The sequence below is a fragment of the Aythya ferina genome (assembly GCF_964211825.1).
Source record: "Aythya ferina genome assembly, chromosome: 2".
NCBI classification, from domain to species: Eukaryota; Metazoa; Chordata; class Aves; order Anseriformes; family Anatidae; genus Aythya; species Aythya ferina.
Genome location: NC_140297.1, coordinates 54,482,795 through 54,505,724, shown reverse-complemented (window position 1 = coordinate 54,505,724; position 22,930 = coordinate 54,482,795). Strand labels below are relative to the sequence as shown.

General features: G+C 39.2%; 1 protein-coding gene across 1 annotated transcript; it reads right to left on the bottom strand.

Moving 5' to 3' along the window:
* Positions 1-993: 993 nt before the first annotated feature.
* On the bottom strand, positions 994-17,302 carry IGFBP3 (insulin like growth factor binding protein 3). The gene is made up of 4 exons (XM_084510001.1): positions 16,271-17,302; positions 12,284-12,510; positions 9,576-9,695; positions 994-3,305 (listed from the first exon to the last, which is right to left on the bottom strand). The coding sequence occupies exons 1-4, from the start codon at positions 16,659-16,661 to the stop codon at positions 3,180-3,182; spliced, it is 864 nt and encodes a 287-aa protein (XP_084366127.1). The 5' UTR covers positions 16,662-17,302; the 3' UTR covers positions 994-3,179.
* Positions 17,303-22,930: the final 5,628 nt, after the last annotated feature.

The window sequence follows — 22,930 nt, the reverse complement described above, 5'->3', positions numbered from 1 at the left end:
CTATCAAATGTTTACTTGGAAAAAAAAAAGCCATACCACCTGAGCTGAAGGCAGCAAAGGCACCAAAACAGCAGGTATTTTTCTAATACTTAAGTTCCATTTGTCACTAAAACTGAAGTCCACCACTCACTGTAGCGCTTAACAGGCAACATTTCTAATCTGTGTGTGCAAGGAGAGATCTTCTGAACTGGTACTGACCCATGCATTTGCTTCATGCTGCACATATTCTGCTGCTTGAACGTAGCCCACAAATAATTTATTTGAATTGCAGCTTGAATGCGATAGCCGTGAAAAAAAATCTTTGAATGACATGCAGTTTGTCTGATGAATTGAGCCCTTGTCTTCATAGAAGTAGGTATGTTAAAAAAATAAATAAATAAATAAATAAATATCACTGCTGATCCTCTTAATTAAAATGTTTGTTTCTTACATGGGGAAATATAGTTAGCTTGCATTTCATACCAAAAATGCCAGTTGCCAGGAACATCAGATGCACAAAGGAAGTGTCCGTAACAGGGAGCTTCTGAATACGGAGGAGCTTTAAATCACAGGTAAGAAACATTTGCTATTTTTAGACATTTGTTTTAAGGACATCTATTGAGAACAAGCATGACAAACTAACTTAAGGACCAATACCAGACAACACGTCTTTCTTGATTTTTAATAAAGAGCTATAATTTTAATGAAAAACACAAATCAGAAATGCTGCCATAGCCTGTTAAAACATTTCTTGATTTCCCAAATGTAGTTTGGAAGGCAGCTGTCCACCTCCTTGGTGAGAGGTCATTTTCTTTTATGAGAAGGCTCATGAAATAGTGAAGGAAAAAAAAAAGTGAAATACTCATAACATACTTTTGTGACCCCAATGTTAGTTTTTGCATATTATGTGCCCAAATATATAAATATATATAAATAAAATATATAAATAAAATAAAAAATATATAATTTTATTCCCCATGTGAAACTATTTGAAATAAACTGGTGTACAATTAAAAAAAAAAGTCAGCATTTATTTATTTTAATTTGCCAACAAATATTTGCAGGCATTACATTTGCATTAGCAGTAAAAATATTGCAATAAATCTTCAACTCACAAAGCTTTCTGTAACTATCTGTCAGGAAGTCTGTATCAACCTGAACTAAGCACCACCTCACATACACTTTTTCTTATTACTTTTAGGTTTAAAATTTCAGTTTTAACAATGTGAACCTATTTCATTAGATATAAATTAGAAATATGCACAGAATACACACAGGGCTACATTTCAGGGTAAGGCATTAAACATTTGATTTATAGTGATCAGCTACCTTAATCCTGCAAGCTGCATATCCAAATCTTTCCACAATAAAATTTCAAGACATATGCCATTGCAGGAAACACAGGTGGCTATAACTCACAGGGTGGGAGAGGAACAGGCTCCTTGACTCCATGGTCTCCCCTCCATCAGCACAACCACTGTTTCCAATGGCTGGAAAGCTGCATGAGAGTACTGCTATCACTCTCCATCGAATTCCCAACCCAACAGGAAATTACAGTGTTGCTGGTTCTTTTTTCTACAGTGACATCAAACATTTATAGTGACACATATAAGAATATATTATATATTTATATAAATATATAAAATATTTATATAAAATATATAAATAAATACATATACAAAATATGGCATTACTTTCCAGAGAGATGTTACATTTCACAGGCCACCTTTCCTTATCCAGATTTCACTGTCATACAGAATTTGTCATGAAGTTCAATAAACAATCAGCCTAAAAAAAAAATGCTGCCAAAGACTTCCTTATGTAACAGCATTACACTTATCTTCATATTAAAATGACATATCTTAGCAGACAATTTAAATATTTAAATCCTATGGATCTTATTTAATGCTTTGATGCAGGCAAATAATTTCTACCAAAGTCAAAGGAAGCAACAATTGTGTGTAGCATAAGTGAAGCACACAGGTCTCAACAATTGTGGAGGCCCACAATCCTCCCATCTTCTTCGCATTGTTTTAAACAAAAGATCCTCATACAGAATGCATACTTTGGCAGAGTATATGAAGACCACATAGAATAGATACAGCTTTTAAAAATAAATAAGCAAATAGAAAGGCTGGTACTGTAATGGAAATTTTTTGTCCATGAATATTCTATGTTAGCATGAAGGAAACAGGAAATTTAAGCTCTGTTGCACTAAATGAAGCAAAGGACAGATAGAAGAATGTTTTACAGAGAGCTTCAGTGCAACTGTTACTCATTCCAGTGGTATAATTCAGTGATGGGTACATTAAAAGTAAAATAATTAAAAAGAATTTAAAAGATTATCAGAATATTTGTACCTACATCAAATAATGAAACTTAATCTCTTCTGGAAACACCTCCTTCACTCCACAAATTCATTTCTGTTACCTAGAACAGGTCAGTGTTTATGCATATGGATCTATACATATTTGTAAAGCATCCCATACGTTTACTTTTTCTTTGCATACAGAAGTATACACTAGAATTATCGTGTAATATTTGGTATTCACATGTTACATTTAAATAAAGTTTATTTAAAAACAATTATATTACAGACTAACAGAATATTCATAATATATTTTACAGAAAAAAATAGTCATGTATTTATTTTAGAAATATGTTTCTTAAAAAGTTCTTTGAGATTTTTATAAAACTTTTTACCCGTGAAGATTCCCATCAGACCTGTAAAAAAAAAGCTTAACCTTAGCCTTTAAATCCTTGTGGGTTGTTTTTGTGTGTATGTGTGCGTTTTTGTTTTGCTTTAACAACTCTACAAGTTTACAATTTATAAATTATTTAAAATAAAAAACAGAATCTTTTGGGATCAAATTGGTCACAGGCCGTTCTTTAAAAAGTCAGTGGAGACTCCCTGAATCCATTCTGAAGTGCCTTGTGTTTTTCTTTCTCTCTGGGTATCGATAGTGCAGGTTGACAGGGGAATTCAGAGCTCCCTACATATTCTGTAGAAAGCCCAACATGTTTTAGTGGCAGGGTGCAGCTGCAGAGTCCATAGAGGCCTCTACTCCCCTAACTGCCACAGGAGGCAGTGCTCATAAACTCTTTGTGCAATGCAGTACATGGTGTTTGCCCAGCCCCACGAAGGCCTCTGCTCGGTCCAGCTGCCACACACAGATGCCAGAAGAGCTGGCATCCAGCCCTCATTTGCTTTCCAAGTTATAGCAGTGGACGTCTCCTTTTCCCTTGCCATCATATCCAGGAAGCGGTTGTCCATATTTATCCACGCACCAGCAATAACCTCTTTTTCGGCCTTTGGATGGACGACACTGAAACAGAATGGAGGACCTAATTAGCATAATTTTTGTTTTATTCTACTCTTAGCATTATACAGTAGGGATTCCTGCTTGTTTGATATCTGCACTGCTATATCCTAGCCATATATAGAACCAAACAGAAGATTTGATAGAATTGCTTGAATTAAATTGAAGATTTAACACCACTACAAAGTATTACAATAAAAAGTAGTCTAATAGCCTGCCCATCAAGCACTTTGGATCTAATTATTCCATAATAAAACTGCTCTGAGAATTAGCAGAAAACAGCAGAATTAGGCAGCACAGTTTTTGTCTATTGAATACCAGGACTACTTAAAACAGCACAGACTGACGACTGAGACCCATCTTTGGAAAAGAAAGTCAACAGATTTGTTTTACACTAAAGCACAGGTCAAAGACAGCTCTTGCAGCAATAAATACCCTTGGTTTGCACCTGTTTGCTGGAAGAATTTCAATACTGTCATTGACATTTATTAACATATACATAATCCCTCTCTAATGTAGTTATCACTTCAACAACTGATAGGTGTACTAGAACTTTACATGTCTATTTTGCTATAAATGACTTTGCTTGTATATTAGTCTATGACCTACATCAATGTTAGAAATCAGATGCTTATTGGAATTTATTAACAAAAGTGACCAACCTGAAACTATCATTAAACAAGCAAAGATGCTGAACTTCTTTAGAAATAGTAATGCAGTAAAAGTAGATTTAAAAAGTCTGTCATGTACTAAGTAATGGTCTCTCCAAGAAACGAAAAATGGTAAAAGCTAAACTAAAGGAGAAGAGATGCTGCAGGTTACGTTTGGTGTGTAATCCTGGTCACAGTTCAGCCTAACAGTATTGCTGGAACACTGCAAGGTTTTCACTCCCTCAAAAGGCACATGCCTCCGCAGCACAGTTTTGCAATGGTCAACCTCCTTGCTAAGACATAGCCTCCAGTATGGCACAACAGAAGTTTCTGAGATTTGATGATGGAGGATTCACTGCAAATGCTAACAGAGAAGGTCATTTAGTCAGGACAGAAGGAATTCTGACTCCAAGAGAGTTTTTCAAATATTAGTGTTTCATCTGTTGTTCCATCATGTGGAGGAAGAACAGACTAGACACGGTGAAGCCACATATGTTCCTCAATACTGTAAAAGCTATCATACAAACAAAGTAAATGAGCTCTGAGTTGACATCAGAGCAATTCAGGTATTTCAGAAGTTTACACTGGGTACCAGCTGTGGCTTTGCCACCAGGTAGTTAAACTTTGCTACTATCACTCCATTGCATTGCTCTCCAGAGTTTCATACGTCTTACTGTCCCTTGTCAATGGCCCACAAAGCTAAGTGTCTTTCCCAAGCACAGGTACATGAGGAAATATCAAGTAAATGTTAGGCTTTACATGTTGCACAAAGTGCCTGACCCTTTGATGTCTAGTTTAGGACCTCAGGTGAAAGGGCAATATGTCAGAAAGAAGTGTGAATATGGGCCACTCCTGGGACTGCCTGCAGCAGCAGGTTGGTCCCTGAGCCAATTAATTTGTGGCAGCAGAGATTAGTGTAGACAGTTCTCACTAGGAAGCTGTGAAAGAGAGATGAGAGCAGATCACACATTAGACACCAATCACTGAACATACTGTCTTGGCAGAAACCCAAGTTTCCAGCTTGCTTATTTTATTTGTAAATATATAAATAAATAACATTAATCACCATAACTGAAAATTAATCTAGCCTTGTGACATATTTTTGAGTAGGAAGTCTAATGAAGAAATAATACAATGCCTTCTCTTTGAATCTGCAGTCCTTCTGCATTAGCTGTATGGAAATGAATGGCAATCCTGCCAGTGGGATGACAAAATTAACTTGAAGAATATCAGCTTTTATAGGAGAGGATGAAGAATTTCAAGCCTACTGAGAGGACAGCTACATTAATAATTTGCTAAACTACATGATTAGCTTGTGTTTGAATTCTAGTCACTCGGTCAGTTGTTTCCCTGCATCAAATCTTTAAATATAAAAGCAATGTAAATTTTAGAATCATTTATTGTTTCAAAGTCCAGACTAGTACTTGTATGTGCTCTTCACGATTTCTGAGAATGCCTGTTCTAAGTTCACCAACACCAAGAGGATGTGTTTCTTAAATTTTGGTGGTAAGTGGACTGGATTCTACCTTAAGAGGTATTCACATTTAGCACACTAAATCCTTCATGCTCAGTTTTGAGTAATTCATAAACAGTTGCTTTTGCATGATTTACGTTTTACAGATAAGGAAAATGAGGCAGCAGTTATGGAGTTGTTTTTCCCAAGAGTAGAGGCACAGATGGGGCCTGAATTAAAGCACGGGGTTTCTGGCTGTTGGCCTGTTTTTCCGGTCATGAAACTACACTTCTACTAATAATAGTAACACAGCCTCCCCTTTTAGAAGTACTATATGAAGTATGTTACACAACTCTGACTGATTCATAGGCTTGCATCACTGTCAAAACAAATGATCAATTAAAGTTATCGCGTGTTGTTGGTGGTTTTGATTGCATTTTACAGTTGCATAATCAATTTTTGGAATTAACTATAGCACAGTCTGCAGAAACTAATGGCTATTTTTTCCCAAACAGGTTGTCTAGAAGAAATAAAAAATGAAACCCTTGGATTATTTGGGCTAGAGCTTTACAGCTAAAATGTCACTGAAGAAACGAGAAAAATTACCTCTTGCAGTCTGTTATTTTGTACTACCTGATCATCCATACTGTCAATACTAAAGTGCTTCTGATTCAAAAGTGATGCTTTTTACCCTGAAACAGCTAGCTTGCATTCCATACTGAAATACTGGACAATTCATATGGAAAAAAAGTTTAGATAAAAGTATTCACTCTTCTGAATTTTACACTGCACACAAATTTCAAGGCTTTTCTGTATGACTTCAGAAGTCCAAAAAGCTGGAAAACTGCCCAAGCAGTGCAGTCAATAATTACTTCTGATAGAAGTACCAGCTGCCAGCCCCATGCCACCTGCCCCTCTCCCCTCCACAAAGAAGTGCCACAGAGGCATTTGTGGGGCACAGCAAAGCATATGGTATCCTGCTGAATTCCTGATCAGCTCAGAGGTCTCCATGGAGCTACAACCATGGTCTCCTGAAGCAGAGTGCAGACAGCCTTGACATACACCTCAGGCCATGCTGGTTCTTGCCAAGCCCAGTTGTTTTCAGTGGAACAATGCCAGCTCACATTTAGGAATATCTGGTTCTGGTATACAAATATGGGGCAATAATTATAATTCCATCAAAACTTTCTTCGCATGCCTGAGGCAAAACCATGCCTGTATTAACCTAGTTCATGTAACTATACCTATATATACACCATACTTGAATAGTGTAAGCTAATGTGTGTGATTTATTAAGATAAAGAAATCTAAATTTTATAATGTTTGATTTTAACAAAGTTTATATATAAACACAAGGTCTTAAGTTATTTTCATGTTATACCTTGACAGATGAATTTAAGTTCTTGAAATTGTTGCTCATATGCAAATTACTCTCTATAGTTACTTCTGAAAAATCTCTCTAGATGTCCACAAATATCAAGAAAAATAATTGCTTTCAACTCGACTGCAAGAGCAGGTGACCAGGAAGGCAGAATATACTAAAACACAAAGTACCTCCTGAATGAGTTTTCATGGTTTCCAGAGTAATCATAATTTACCTGATTCCTACCATCATACCTCTATATACATGAACATCCTAGGCAGTGCTTTTAGCATTCATTTCCAGAATTAAAAGTGCTCAAAATGCTCCTTTTTTGCAATGGATTTACTGTTTCCTAACACATTTTTTTCCGAATTTTGTTGTCATGACAAAATTGAATTACAGATTGAACAAATAATAGCAAAGAAGGAAATTAATACACCTGCAATTCCCAAAATCAGGCCTTCATTTTGATCCTCCAAAAAGAAAAAAAAAACAAATGATATTGCTGTACTGTCTTGCAGAGAGTGGATTCAATCTGACCAGGACTCATTCACTTATAAAAAGGATGCTTTTTTTTTTTTTCTAGGAGATAATTATACAAAGGTAACTCAAATACATTATTTTTGTCTTATATTTTCTAAGTGTGAGAAGCAGCCTCTCTCTGTAAGCCCTATCTGTGAAGGCTTGTGCCAGGGGTTGATTAAGATTCATTTTAAGGAAGAGCACCCAAACTACATTACACATATTGTATTTACTGATATGGACTCAATTTTCAGGCATCTCTTACAAGATTCTGAGCTGTCCCAAACTATCATGAAACTACTTGGAGCAGTGCAAATTGGCACAGTGCTTGCCAAGACTGGCCAAGTATGAAAGTGCTCCTTCAACATCTATGTTTTCTGACCAGAGGGGCTGTTGCACATAGCATATCAACCTTTTCTAAAGCAGCTTGAAAGTTTCCAGATAACATGGAGACTACATGCTGTGCAGACGCTTGTCTTTGCTCTGTACCAACACCTTACTTTAGTAAATGAACTTCTAGGAATTAAGACTAGAAAAGAGTATCCATAAAAAGACTATCCATATTTTTCCCCCTCCGTATTTTTTTTTCTGCCTCAGTTAGAGAACCATGACTGTACAGTGAGGCACTTTAGTATGTGCTCACTGTGGATCTGATTTACCATATATACACACTAGGGACAGTGTGCAAACCACCGCATTTTTGCTGACAAAGCTAAAACTTTGAAGTCTAAAGACAGATGAGAGGAACATCTACTGAACAAAGTAAATACCAATCTGTGGTCTTCTGTAATACCTAGAGGAGGGTAAGTACTGCAAGATGCTTGCATATCTTCAGTGCAGTTACATGACATGCTGTTCTGAAGTAGCTAAGCAAATACTTCTATGGCACAGCCACAAAACAGTCCTTGCCTTGCTCCACAGAGTAGTTCACACAGCAGTCTGTGGCATTTCCTGAATGAATGCAGACTGGGATTTGAGCCCTGCTGTCTGCTAATTTACATGCAGTGAGACATGAATTGACAGTGGGTTCTCAAAACTAAAGAAAAAGAAACTCACCCTGCTTGGGAGTTACCACCACCTGCCTGGGAAAAGCTTGGAAGTAATACAAATTTGGCAGTGTGCAGCCAAGGTCAGAACACTGGAAACCTCACCCCTATTTCAAACAGCCTACCTGACACTGCCAGCTCATTGCAGAGCTCCAGGGAATACCTGAAAGGTTAAGACTGTTTCTAAGAAAGCTGGAAGCCAAACAATGGGGAGATACCGCTCTTAAAATAAGGTTGCCTCTTCTGAGGTTGATCTCTCACTTCTAACTAACGAACTATTATGCAGTAATGCACTAAGTCAGCCACTCTTGGTTACCAGACATAAAGAGGCTGACTTCTGTAAACCCAAATGTGAAAAACAAGATAGTCTACAAACAAGATCTGTCCTTACAGAGTTTGCCTTGAAGGAAATCTGAAGGACTTTTTTGAATTCTGAAAATTTTGGAACTATAACAAGAAATACATTTGGAGATAGGTCACTATCTAAACAATTGTATTAGATGAAATGTGCATACAAAGAAAAAATGTTATGTCTTGCAATTCTGCAAGTTCTTGAATAAGCTTCAAGGGTAGTACCAAATGGAGAATGCTGCTTTAGAGCATGAATGTATTGCATACATGTATATACCTTCCACATAGGTCTGCATTTGCAAAGAGAGAAAAAAAAAAAAAGAGGAGGAAAAAAAGAGGAGTGGGCTGAGGAGCCAACCTTGCTACAGAATAACTACTAGATGTATAACTTCCATGATAACATGACCTGGATTTTGGAAATGATCTGTGTAGTGCATAAAGGACAGACACATGCTTTTCTCAAATTGCTTTTTGTAATATAAACCAACACAGTTCTTCTAGGAACTTTCAAGCATCTATTTACAATTCAAAGCATTGATCTATTGCAGTCATATGGCAACTGCAACATTTAGCTCTGTGGGTTATTACAGAGGCATTGCTTTTTTTAAACTGAAGGGCATTAGTATCTAGGACACTGGCCAACCTGTGTGTGATTAAGTTGGAAGTTTCTCAAATTAATCTGCTGTCATAACCAACAGAAAATAAAAACATTATCCCCATTTGACAAAGTTCAACAGTATCAGATCAGGACCTAAAATTGGGATTAAACTAGCTTCTTTTTAAAGTGATATATAAAATATATATATAATGCACTTTGCTGGCAAGATCCTTCAACAGCAACACAGAATAAGTGAAATGTATTCACTGAAATGCTCAAGACACTGTACTTACTTGCTTTTTCTTGTAGAACCCTTTCTTGTCACAATTTGGAATATGGAAACCCCTGGGACTCAGGACATTCAGGATCTTTAGGTGATTTAAAGTGTCTTCCATTTCTCTACGACAAGGACCCTGTTAGTGAGCACATTTGAAAAAACATATATGAAATTTCATTTACAAATCCTGTTCTTCACAGAAGAGTTAATAAATCTGCAAAGGGTAAGAATCACAAAAACAAATCTATTAAAAGAAATGTCAAAAAGCAAAACAATCACAGATGAAATTCTGACATTATTCAAGACAAAACTGATTTCTAAGCACTGAAGGCCCTATGCCATGCTTGCAAACAGACTAACATTTCCAGCTGAAATTACAGCTGTAAGGAAGACTTGACCATTACGTAAATCAGTCATATATAACATATATTGTGAAAAGCTGATCCTCACCAAGTGGGAAAAGAAAGCAGACAATTGAGAACAAACTGCTTTGTAAATCTTCACTAACGTCATTTTATTTCTGTGATTCTGCTAGATTTAAAGACTTGAATGCAATGGATTAAATTGAAAACACGCAGTTTGGCATACTGTATATGCCTTTATAAATATATTGGAACTTTGGACAACAATTCCAAATTTCAGCTGGACCAAATGTATGCACCCATGCAAATGAATGGTTGCACACAGCATTTTCGGTAGATAAGTACATAACTTTTTGCACCAGTTTCTCCATATGCAAAAGGAAGACAATGGTGTAGTGTGGATTAGCTCTAATACAATGACATAAAAACTTCCAGAACCACTTCTAAAAGCATGTCTCAAACACCAAACTAATTGTTTCTCATTGCAGGCCTTTAGGGTACAGTATAAAATGTTACCAGACCAATTTTACAGCCAGAAATCCAGGAGTGGAAGAGTTCAAGTTTTGCCAGAGGCCAAGAAGGGAGCCAGTATCAGCAGAAGGATCAGAATTCAAGAATCACAGCCTCTACATACTCTGTGTTTAGCTACATGCTGCTCTGAGCACATTACTGACTCAATTCACTAGCCTGATTCTTCAATAGACACCCCAAAAAGTTCTTTTTCACAGTTGCAGGGGTTTAAAACATTTAAGTTGTTCTATCAACACAAAGACCCACTAGTACAATTCTTAATTAGTGAAGTAATGTATTACTACTTGCAAGCATAAATGTTAAGTTTGTTGATATGAAGTGCCTTTCATGTGAGTGTCTGAAAGCATACAGACTCCACAGCTCTGCTGAAGTTTAAAAAATAAATTTTTGGTAAGCAAAGATCTTCCTTGCTGCTTTCATACATTTTTGTTCAGTATCAATCTCACAAGCTCTAAACAAGCTATTTAAATTGGTGCTCTTATTGGCAACTCCTTAAATAAATGGTTCAGACACCAACTACAAATAACACACACAAAGATTTTTTGAGTTAGTTTTGGAGTTAGTTTTGAGTTAGGCCTACAAAAAGAGCAACAGCCTTTTTTAACTATTATCTTGAAGTAGGTTTCAAAAGTAAAAGGATGAATATTAAAGCTAAGACGTAGACATGGGCATAATGGCATTTGCTTGCAGAGGTACCTGCCTCAAATGGACCTGGTTCTGGTTCCAGTTCCTACAGATATACGCAGATTTAGTAAATCAGTGTGCCTTTACACACAGGGCCTGATTATCATGTACGTGAAACATTTATCCTAGTTAAGGCCAGAACCCTATTTCCTCAGAGCTACAAACGCTCATTATTTTACTGGAAGAGGTTTATTTCAAGTTTTGGGGAAGAAGGCATGCTAAAACTTGGATACTTAAGTGTTTTTACTAGACAGCTGGACATCAATGACAAACTGAACAAACAACTGTGTTAACTTGGAGGCCACACACTCTTCAGACACAGCTTTCCACCTCACAGGTCTCAAAACCTTCTCTTGCAGGTAGGAAGCCTTGTCTGGTTTCACCACAACTGTTTTGATGAGATGCCAAAATATATCCATCCATATTTTTAAGTCAGCTGGCACAGGCACAAGGATAACCACCATGCCAGCAGTCAAGAAATGCACAAACAGGAATTATTGTCCCATCAGATTCACCACATTCTGGCTGCCCTGCAAATACTCTTTCTACTGGGCACAGTAAGCTGGAAGCAATAGCAGCTTGTGTGCTGTGAACCATTACATTTATGCAGTGGCACTAAACAACTACTGCAAGTGGAGGTGGTGTTCAGCACGTCATAGAAATAATGACTTGAGACTTAGTTTCAGCTGAAGCTAAGTCATCCCCCTTGATTTGCTTCATGGAGTATGAACACAATACCACCACACTGAACGTCAAACGTCTTCCTTTTTTCCATTGTTTTGCAACCCAATAATGCTGTTTGCAACCAAGTTTACCAAATAATGACACTACTAAACATGTCACAGAAAACACTCATAGAAACATGTGGAAACAAGGTTTTTTGCCAAGAGCTGACACAGTGAAAATTACATTAAAATCAATGTAAACACCAGTGCATTAGGCCTCTGTGTCTTCTGAACATGATCTGTTTGGTCAGCTGCTTATCTGCATTTGCAGATCCAACAGTTGTATTGGCCAAACGGCCAGAATACCCTAAATAGGTACAACAATAACCATTTTTATTTATCTTGTCAAATGCACAACATGCACATACACACAAAGGCATATACATGCAGTGAAATCTCTTAGCTTTTATAAAAGCACTTACATATTCAGTTTCTTGTTTGGATTCGGAAGAGAAATTCAGTGTATCGGTACTCTGTGAATCATATTCCACTTTATAGCGCTGTGTATTTTTGGCTTGCTCTTTCCTGATGATATCTATTTTGATGTGCGGTGGATGCAATTTCAAATCTGGCACCCTGTGGGAGTTTGGGATGGCCTGATTTTCTATGCTACTGGTACTCCTGTCTTCTTCTGAATCACTGGAATTTCCTATGAAAAGAACAAATTCAGTGAAGAAACAAAGTTAGTCAACCGCCAGCTGAGTCTGGAAGGGCAACAGACCACTAGACTACTCTACATCTTTAGTTTTTCTGTACAAAAATCTTATATAAAAACACGAGCAATTAAGTATTCTGCATGCATCAGGAAGTCTATAGGCTATGTGTAAAGAACTGCAGTGAATTTTCTAACTGAAAAATCTCTTCAGTCCTAGTGAGCCTTTCAAGTATACCATTCCACCACCTGTGCTAGGTGCCTATGAATGTACACCCTGCCTTGCTAATCACTTGAAAAGTATTTACGTTCACTTCATTTCAAACTATTTGCAAACCACTACCGCCCAAGTTTCTCACTCCTCATTTTTTTTTTTTGCTGGTTTCCCTTCCCGGCAGGAGGAGGCAGGTCTGCCAGGTGTGGAGCCCTGCCAGCACCTGGCCCTGAGTCAGAGCTCTGTTAGCAGCCTGACCAACATGGGTCGTGCAGAGCATTCAAATCATGTACTTCTGACCCAGAACAGATTTAAACAACTTTAATTTAATACAGCTAACACGAGTATGTTATTGGATGGAGAGCAACTCTTCATCTTCCCCAAGAGAGTAAATTAAAAAAAAAAAGCGTTAATAAAAAATTCTACCATGCTGAGTTTGATGGTTCTAATTAACTATTTTTAACGCTGTTTTTCTCTCTTAGTTTTATTCCACATACATAACAGGAAAGAAAAAAAAAATAGCACATTTTCATTCCTCTACTATTAAATTCAAAAATATTTCTAGTTGTATAAAATATATTTTGGGGTAGTGGATAAAAAAATTACCATTCATTCTGTAGTGGTGTCACAGGACAAACATCTACTTTCATTATGAGTTTCAAAAATATTTTTTCATTAAACTATCATCCACAAAACTACAGGAGAAACCTACAGGAAACTACAGGATTATTTTTTCCAAAATACTGCATAAGCCCAGCGTTCCTGTACCTTCTGAGGTATTTGTCTACACAGCATTTCTCTCTTAGAAGACTCTTGCAATGTAACTGTAACTGGCTGCATTTCCTCCATGGAATTTTTCAAGTCTGGATACTCCTGCTACTGTCAGCTAAGTCCCACTAGTTGCTGCGTTTTGGTGCCTTGGCTGCTGGCCACTTTTTTTCTCTCTCTTTTTATTTTTTATTTTTTTCCCTTTAAGGAAATCACATTGTGAGCACATAATGATAACTGATGTGCAAGAAGCATCCTGAAAATCTGTATTAAAATTATACTTGACGGCTCACTGGAAAACCACAAAAGCCAAGAAATTTAGTGCTAAAACTGAAAGCCCATGTTCACATAGCTCATTTGAGTCTCGTTATTTCAACACATACAGTATCCTGGCACTGGCCATACACAGGAACCGAGGAGGAAAACAAGGAGGAGGCGGCGGGATCAGAGTTAACATCTTGGTACTGGTGGTTTTAGTGTAGCCACTGCTGGCAATGAACATAATTGACCGGGAAAATCCAACTCCCAGTGCAAATGGATTAAGGAAGTTCAAGTCTTAAGTCTAAATTTCCTGGCTTTTGTGGGTTTAACTCAGACTCTCAGCAGTATTTGAACATATTTTTGGTGGTTTAATGTCCTGTTTTTAAACAGTGGTATTTTTTTTTCCACATTCTCAGTGAATTTTGCAATAAATGACAATAAAATGTTATAAACCTAAATCTTCTAGATATAAGTACTGTGACTACTGTGTTTTCTCATCTGTCCATTTTTTTTTAGGTTTACCTACTATAAAAAAAGTAGAAAGTATTCTTAATGTGCATTGAGTAATCAGCATGCTGATCATTTCACAGTTTGTATAGACCACCACATATTGACAGAATTTCTTACACTTGAATTCAGAATGGTCATAACGCCACACTTTAAATGGTAAAGCATATTCCATTAACTCAATTCTACAAAAGTTGGTGCCATGGTACCTCTACATCCTGTTGTAATGGAAACAGAACTGCTACAAAAGTTGCTTCTTCTCTTTCAAGAACAGATTAGAAGGTTTGTATATGAACAGTAATACTTCAGACTTTTGTGTGCCAAAACCTGAATTGTAAAGTCAGTGGCCTACTTTAGTTGGCATTAAGAAGTTCCTGCAATACACACCATCCACACTGATTTCTAGCAATTTCTAGTGAAGACCAAAAGTATAGCACATAACGCAGGACAAAGCTACATGAAAGGGAGGTGTGATCCTGCTCAGGGAGGGAGGGCACCATGCCACAACCTTAGTTCCCAAGCTTCAGATTTAGAGCTGAAACTGGAGCGTTACCCACGAGGAGGCAGGTACTATGTGTACACACAGGTTCAGCATAATACTTCTTTTTTGCACCCTGAATTTTCAACCTTCATGCCTTGAATGTGAGCTGTAGAGACCTACTTTGCACTTTTTAAGCAATCAAAGCTCCTACTGACTTCAAAACAGGAATTCTTCCTGCGCCAAGAATGCAAAAACAGGAACTCAGCATTCTGACTATTTAGCCTGAAAATGGAAATATTTTCATCAGGGAACCAACATTCAGCTCTGTCTTTCCCCTCCTCTAACAGTCATTGTTAAAAGCACTGCCCCTCCACGAAACACTGCCAAGTCTCACGTATCGAGGAGACTCCCTCCGTTTTCAATTCATTTGAAGGATGAATAGTCAAAGCCAAGTTCATGTGATGAAGGAAGCTGTTCCATGTTCCAATGAGATTTAAAACTGCAGTGAGTACCTCTGAACTCTCGCTCATTTAAAGTATGAACAGCCTGGGAACAGCACATAAATAATTATAATAAGGCATCTCTTAGTCTCATAGCAGCCAGTTAACTGGAACACTGGTGCCACTTCCTCAGCTAAGGAAAGGCCAGCCAAAGAGTCCCTGTAACCTAGCAGAAAAACTCCTGGCTTTTTAAAAATGCAAACAGTGGAAAGCCTTTTGACACACTTTTCTATTAAATAAATGTTAACATACTTGCTGTTGGCTAACAAACAGTTTAATGAAATGTTTGCACAGGGCTGAGTTTTCTTGATCCGAATCCCAATTTTTCCTGCCTCTAAAGTTTCCAAATATGCATGCTAACAGAACTTTTTCCAGCTGTCCCTTCCTCTTCAAACCAAACAGAACCTGCTCGGTGAACGTCTCATTTACAAGATATGTAAGAGGTACGGGAAAGCCTTCGTTTGTCTGAAGGTTTATTTGCAATGCAGGGAAAAACAACATCCTCTTAAACACTGCTGTGCAAATGCTTTGTTCTGAACAACCACCTTCAAGGGCCAGGAAAACATAACTTTTTTTTTTTTTTTTAATTCCTGGGCTTATCACTGCCCTGATGTAATCACGCTGCAGCACAAGAGCTAGCCCACACTCTCTAGTTTTCTCGCACCCTCTTTCCAGGAACACCGGGCACAAATCTCAAGGATTACACTGTCTCCTCTTCAACTGGGCAGACTCACGACCCAAGCGAGGAGCACACAACGCCTTCCCTCCCCCAAACTGCTCTCAGAAAGAGCAACTTTGCCTCTTTCGCGAAGGATTACTTCACAGCACCAGGGGTGAAGATAAAAAAATAAATAAATAACGATAGTAAGAGACACAAGAGGTTCACCTCCCTCATCCTTTGGGGTAAAATAAACTAAAAAAAGAGCATCCCTCCTTCAAAAGCGACCCCAGCCCTGGCTGCCCGACCTCCCCGGCGCGCGTGGTTACTTTGTAACTTCCCGAAGAAAGAATGAAGCAGCCGCTTACCTTCAGCCAGTGGCCCGGGCAGCACGAAGGCCCGCAGCTTGCCGTCCCCCGTGGCGTTGGTGCAGAGCCCGCGGCCCTCCAGCAGCGCCTGCAGCGGCCGCGCCTCCTCCCGCTGCGGCTGGCAGCTGAGGCCGGCGCCGCAGCGCTCCGTGTAGATCCCGCAGGGCTGCCCCAGGCGCAGGGCGCAGGTGAGGCAGCAGCCGCAGCCGGGCTCCCGCACCCGCTCGGCGCAGTCGGGCTGCAGGGGCTTGCACTGCTGCAGCGCCCGCGCGTCGCAGGGCTCGCAGCGGACCACCGGCCCCGCCAGCGCCAGCGCGGCCGCCGCCCGACGGCCTAGCAGCGCCAGCGCCGCCGCCGCCACTGCCCACAGCACGCCGGGCCGCGGCACCATGGCAACCGGGGCCGCCGGGAGGCGCCCCCGCGCAGCTCGGCCCGGGGGGAGCGCCCCGGGCTGCGCCGCTCACGGGACTCGGGGCGGCAGCGCCGGCCGCCGCTCCTCGCCCGGAGCTGCGGGGCAGGTAAAGGCAGCGGCCTCTCGCAGCCCGGCCGGCGCGAGGGGAGGAAGCGGTGCCCGCAGCACGCTCGCACCGACCCCTCTCTCTCTCTTCAGCCGCCGGCCTTTGGTAGCATAAAGGTGATAGAAGAACTCGCTGGCAACAAAGGCAACTTTTCCTTCCTATCCCTCCCCTCCGCCCAGCAGAGCGCCTCAACCACTTGGCTTGAAACTAACGTTGATGGCTTTTTTTTTTTTTTCCACACACAACACTGAAAAAAAAAAAAAAAAACGCTTCCAAAAGTAAAAAAAATAAAAAATAAAAATAATCAAAATAATAATAATAAAAAAGCCCAGACGGTCTGAAGAAAACTTGTTTCAAAAATGCTTAGAAAAAAAAATAAAAAAAAAAATAAAAAAAAAGCAAGGGTGAGAGGGCTAAGAAAAAAAAAATAAAAATAAAGCGAACACGGCTCCCTTCTTTTTTATTCTCTTTGTTGGCTGCTTCCCGCCTCCGCTCCCCGCGACTCTGCGCCCATCTGTCCGGCGGCGCTGCCCGGCCCTGCCATATATCGGCACGGCCGCCCCCCGCCCCGCCCCGCCCCGCGCCGCTCCGCTCCCTGCCGCCCCGCCGAGGCCGCGCAGCGCCCCGCGGCGGCAGTGCGGGGGCTCGGCGCGGCCCCGCGGCGGTCACTGGGGGCTGGGGGCTGGGGAGGGGCCCGCGGCGGTCCCTGGGGTTTATGGGCACTTCTTAGTGAGGGGCGTTTCGTGTTTTTTTTTTTTTTGTTCTTTAGGGGATAAGTGCTGTGTATGTACTTGTGTCCCCGTGGCAGCGGGAGGGGATGTACGAGCACAGCTCCCGGGCAGTGCCCTTTTTTGGGCTCCTCTCTACAATCCTGCCTGCTTCGGGGCTGAAAGCCTTCCCTCACACACACGCTTGCACAGATGTTACTCTCTGGCACCCTGTGCTCTCTGGCACACGATCACTCGGTACACGTGGTGATCCAGGCCCGTGGATGCAGCTCCCCCATCTTCCTAAAGCGTTCTCTGAGCTCTTTAAAACTTTTCCCTCAGTCTGCGAGAAAATGCTTTCCATTGCAACATCCTCATAAGTCTGTGGGAAAAAAAAAAAAAAAGAAAAAAAAAAAAAAAGCAAGCCCTACAGTCGATTTTGCACACTGCATGTGTTTTCGCTCTGTAGCCAGTGCAAACTCTGCCCCCACTCTGCTTGTCTTGTTTTGCTTAACTTTGGTGGAGAAAATTTGAATTGCCAATGCAAGAATTTGTGACCATCCTTTCTGCAGCACTTCTGAGACCTAACACAGAAGGATATGGTGAAATATATATGTAGGCACATATATGGCCTTTCTATCACAGGAGCCTGCTCCATATACAAAGTAAAACGAATAATGCTTACAGATACTGGCGTATACAAATACTGTCTGCCATGGAAATGATGAGCCAAACCATTACGCTGTTTTTAACCCCTGTGTTATTAACATTGAAGTTCACCTTCCGGTAATTCATCAGCTGTTCACGTGTCTAAATTCAAGTGGAAAAGTGTAGTTTTCAAGTGGAGATGTTATCACTCAAGGAACTGCCCTGAGAATCTCCAAATCTGCTCTTTTTTACAAATCAAATCTTTTTTAGAACATTAAAATCAGCTCTGGCTTGTTTTCTCCATTCTTTGTTCAGACAGTACCTTCCAACCTTCCAAAATACTGTCTGGAAAGCAACACCGTACTTAAAAAGACCAAAAAAAAAAAAAAAAAAAAAAAAAAAAAAGGTTTTATGCGTAAATAATGTGATGCAAGAGTTAATAGAGACTTTTCCTAGGGAAATAAAATGAATGAGGTGTTGGAAGAGAGGTCAGATTCGCTTAATATCCCGATAGGCGACAGCACCAACGATTTTCAGCCTTTTGTCCTCTTGCTCATTTTGTTAATTGACCGAAAGAGGTCGCCGGTTGTCCAGTATTGGATTCGAGACTCACTAAATCTGAGCGAACCCAGCCACATGGGGGGAATTAAAAAAGCACTTGTACACTGCGTATTTTCCTTCCTTCCTTCCTTCCTTCCTTCCTTCCTTCCTTCCTTCCTTCCTTCCTTCCTTCCTTCCTTCCTTCCTTCCTTCCTTCCTTCCTTCCTTCCTTCCTTCCTTCCTTCCTTCCTTCCTTCCTTCCTTCCTTCCTTCCTTCCTTCCCTCCTTCCTCCCTCCCTCCCTCCCTCCCTCCCTCATCCCTTCCTTCCTTCCTTCCCTCATCCCTTGCTTCCTTCCCTCATCCTTTCTTTCTTTCCCTTTCTTTCTCTCTTTCCCTCTTTCTCTCTTACTTTCTTTTGTCTTTGTTGTTGAAAATTATAGCAGGAAAGCTTATTTTATTTTGTTTTTAATAGTTGTTTATTGTTGATTCATTCTGAAAATTGTTAGGATCATCTTGCATTTTGTTTATCTAGAACTCAGATTAAGTCTAAAAGAAAGAAGAGGTGTTCCTTTCTAGTCTGGTAGTAGCACAGTAGGGTAGCACTGTACATGGGATTTCCTCAATATGTTCTTGCTTTTCATCAGATCTACAATGAAGTCAGTTCATATAATGTGTACTTTAAACCAGTGAAAATAAAAATGCAAGGAGTTTCAGCCTGTGCACCCCCAGTCTGTGAAGACATACTGTCATGTTGCCAAAATACAGTATTCATTTAAATGATAGTTTCTAGGTCTCTGTTTTCACAAAGGCAAGAATGAATGTCTCATAATTATTTGTCACCTGTCTAAAATTATAATTTAATGAAAATTTCCTGCAAGACCTGCTCCAGATTCAGGGGTATAATAGGAAAATAAATACTTAGAAATAAATCAGAAGTAAACAGCCCAGGTGTTTTCCGGATCCTGCCCCTTAACCATGCATGAAGTAGAAAGCTGTACTGGATTCCTTATAAATGCTATCCTTTGCTGCTTTTCTGAAGACAGTTTCTGAATTCAGCTTGACAGAAGAGAGAATAATTGAATTTGGAAGCAGATAATATTAGGAAAATAAAGGAGAAATAAATCCTTTTGGGGATGTTAATGGAGACATTTTAGACAGTAATGAAGCCTTTTCAGAATTTGTCCATCTATTTGCTAACAGAAGCATACATAATGAAAGGGTATATATTGGCAGTATTACAGAAACAGCTACCAAACACTCCCATTTACTATTGGAGATATCTTGTTAACCATAATAGCAGAAAGGAAAATAGCTGATAGGTTTAATATCACAATGCTCTTATACAGAGTTTATTGAAAGATGTGTCCATCTCTTTTATGTACTCATTAGACATTATATGGCATATCATGACAATAAAAAACCATATGGAATTTAAAGAGAAGAGGGGAATTAGAGGGAGAAAGAAATTAAGAAAAAGATATAGCTCTCAAGATTCTTCCTAAGAACAGCAGAGATTGCTCCTTGGTCAGATGTTCTCCATAACCCACATAACAGTCAGCAATCTGGATATTGTACAACTTCCATAACACAGGTGTTAACATAGAGGTAACAGGAAAAAATCTGCTTCTTTACAAAGTCTGTTGGATCTACATTTACTAGAACACTTGGACTTCTATCCACAGGTAATAAATAAACAAATAAATAAAATTCAGATCCTGTCTTGAAATTTCAGTGGAGTGTAGAAGTGGAAAGATAAGTGAATTTGGATTACTGGAAACAGACTATGGCTGAGAGTGGAGTACATGGAGAACAGACCTTCTCTCTGTGTATTTGATTTTGAATGAATTCATTAAGTGTTAGGTCATTCTATAAGTTAGTGGGTCATGAACATACCTCATGCATTTACATTCAGTCAAGTTTGGAAGACAAAAAGTATAAGAAAATATGTGAGAATTTAATAAACATTTATAACATAAACTTTTTTTTTCTCTATTTACCAATCCTGTCCCTTCTTTTCACTGTGTTACAGTACAATAATATCTCACTATATTTGTCAAATATCATCTATATTGCATATGTTATAGAAAAAAAAAAAAAAAAGTAGTAATTTTAATGCCTGCAAATCTAAATGCCTTGTTACCAAGTCAAAAAGATATTTCTTAAAAACTTTTTAAGATTTAAGTTGAGCAAGAAAAATACCAAGTTCCTAAACTGTCTGTCTTAGACTGTTATTAGAACTAAAAGCATATGCTGTGAGTTCTCTTGAGAAGTTTCCCCTTGCCAAAAACATGAAGTTTTTTGGGGCAACCTGTGCATGAAAGAAGATAGATAGTTGTAACTCCATTGTCTCTTAACCATACAAATTAAAATTACATAGGTCTGAACCTTTTCCCACAGAGTATGGCATCTCTAACACTGTATAATGCCCTAACTATTGAATTTCTGACTATAAATTGGCAATATTTATCACGCCTTCTTGATTTACAACTCTTCTTTTTTGTTTGTTTTGCTTTGTCTTGGATGTCAGACTACACATCATAGTCCACTATTGGACATCAATGGGATACCCAAAGTCTCTTTGTTCTCCAAGCAATTAAGGACCTTTCTTCTGTTGATGGCACTGAGCAGGCCTCAGGTCTTTATGAATGCCTACTGTTATGTACCTGAACCCTCTGGATGCTAATGCTGAAGGAAGTGATAGGCTGCAGTCTTATAAGAAACAAGTATTATGCAGATCATTTTAACAGTAATTCAGGTCGAAAAACACAGATTTGGGAGGTTAAAGTTAGATGAACTTTAAGGCCCTTTCCAACCTGAGCCATTCTATGCTTACCATCATGTCCCACTCCACAATAGAACCACATACTTCAGTCTGGGAAACCATATGTAGAAAGAGAACAGAAATACTTATGACGTATTTGAGGGTGCATAGTTGGTATTCCATGCCGTCTGGTGCTTCTTGTTCTGTTTTTCAAAATTACATCTCCCTGAGGGTTAATCAGAAAATTATCTAGACTTTTAACAAATATAGTGAATAGATTGGTTTGAAATTTCAGCACAGTTAACCTTGCACAAATGGGTACTTCTGAAATTCACACGTATACATCTTGGTTTTGACTCTAAGTCACAAACTAACTCTTTCAGTTCTTTGGAGAATCTGGGAAGTTAAATCATGACATACAAACAAACATTCTAGTCCTTCTGTACACAGTAGTTTCTCAAAAGGATTAACGTCATAATTGGTGCTGGAAAGATATATACATCTCCTTGTTATATGTGTGTGTGTATATATATGTGTGTGATCACATAAAAAGGGTGCTATATCAAATTTTGTTCCTGCTGCTGAAAACATTGGCAATATTCCTGATGATATGACAACATTCAGGTCTGAGTGTCCCTTCAATCCATGTGGAGAAAAGCCATCAGAAGACTAGAAGACTAGTCTGAAATACAGCCCTGCAGTGCACCCAGTGCACAAATGGGAGCTTCTGTACTCACTGTTTCACCTTACTGATCTGATGTCTCTGTGATTTGAAAATGTCAGCACTTGAAGCTCACCTATTAACATGTCTGAAGAGGTCATTCTGGAGCATGTCTATTACTCATGAACACTACTATCTGTTAGTTAGGCTGTCACAAGGAGTTAGTTTTAGAAAGGCATATGTGATATGCGGAATCTTTCACATTGTTCTCTGACTCATTTAATTATCCTTTCATAACATTTCTAAGAATGAAGAACAACTACATTGAAATTAATGGAGCTCAAAATGTGAAAGGTTGGCTGGAGGGGAAGGAGAATGAAGCCGTGTATACCTCATCTCACTTGGCAGTAGATTTGGGAAAATAACATTTCACGAGGAGGGTAAGAGCATGACTACATCTCTCACCTCGCTAGCTAGAAAATATAATGGACACTAGGCATTATTATTATATGTTGATACTCATTTGTACAGCCTATTAAACAAATTTGTCTGTATGGGATGGTGATCTTGAATCCACAATTCAACTCTGAAGGAAGCTCTCCTAGAAAACTACTGAATGATTGATGAAAACTGACAGATCCTGATATAACTTCACATATTGTCCAGCAGTTTTTCCACTACAAAAAAGTGGCCCTGTCCTTATTGGCTTCTGTATAAATGTCTCCTCTTTAGATTATTTCTGCACTGAAAATCTTTGTTGAGTTTGGGCAGATTGGTCAAAAGTATGATACCAATTTTTACTGAAATATGTACAGTTTTAAATA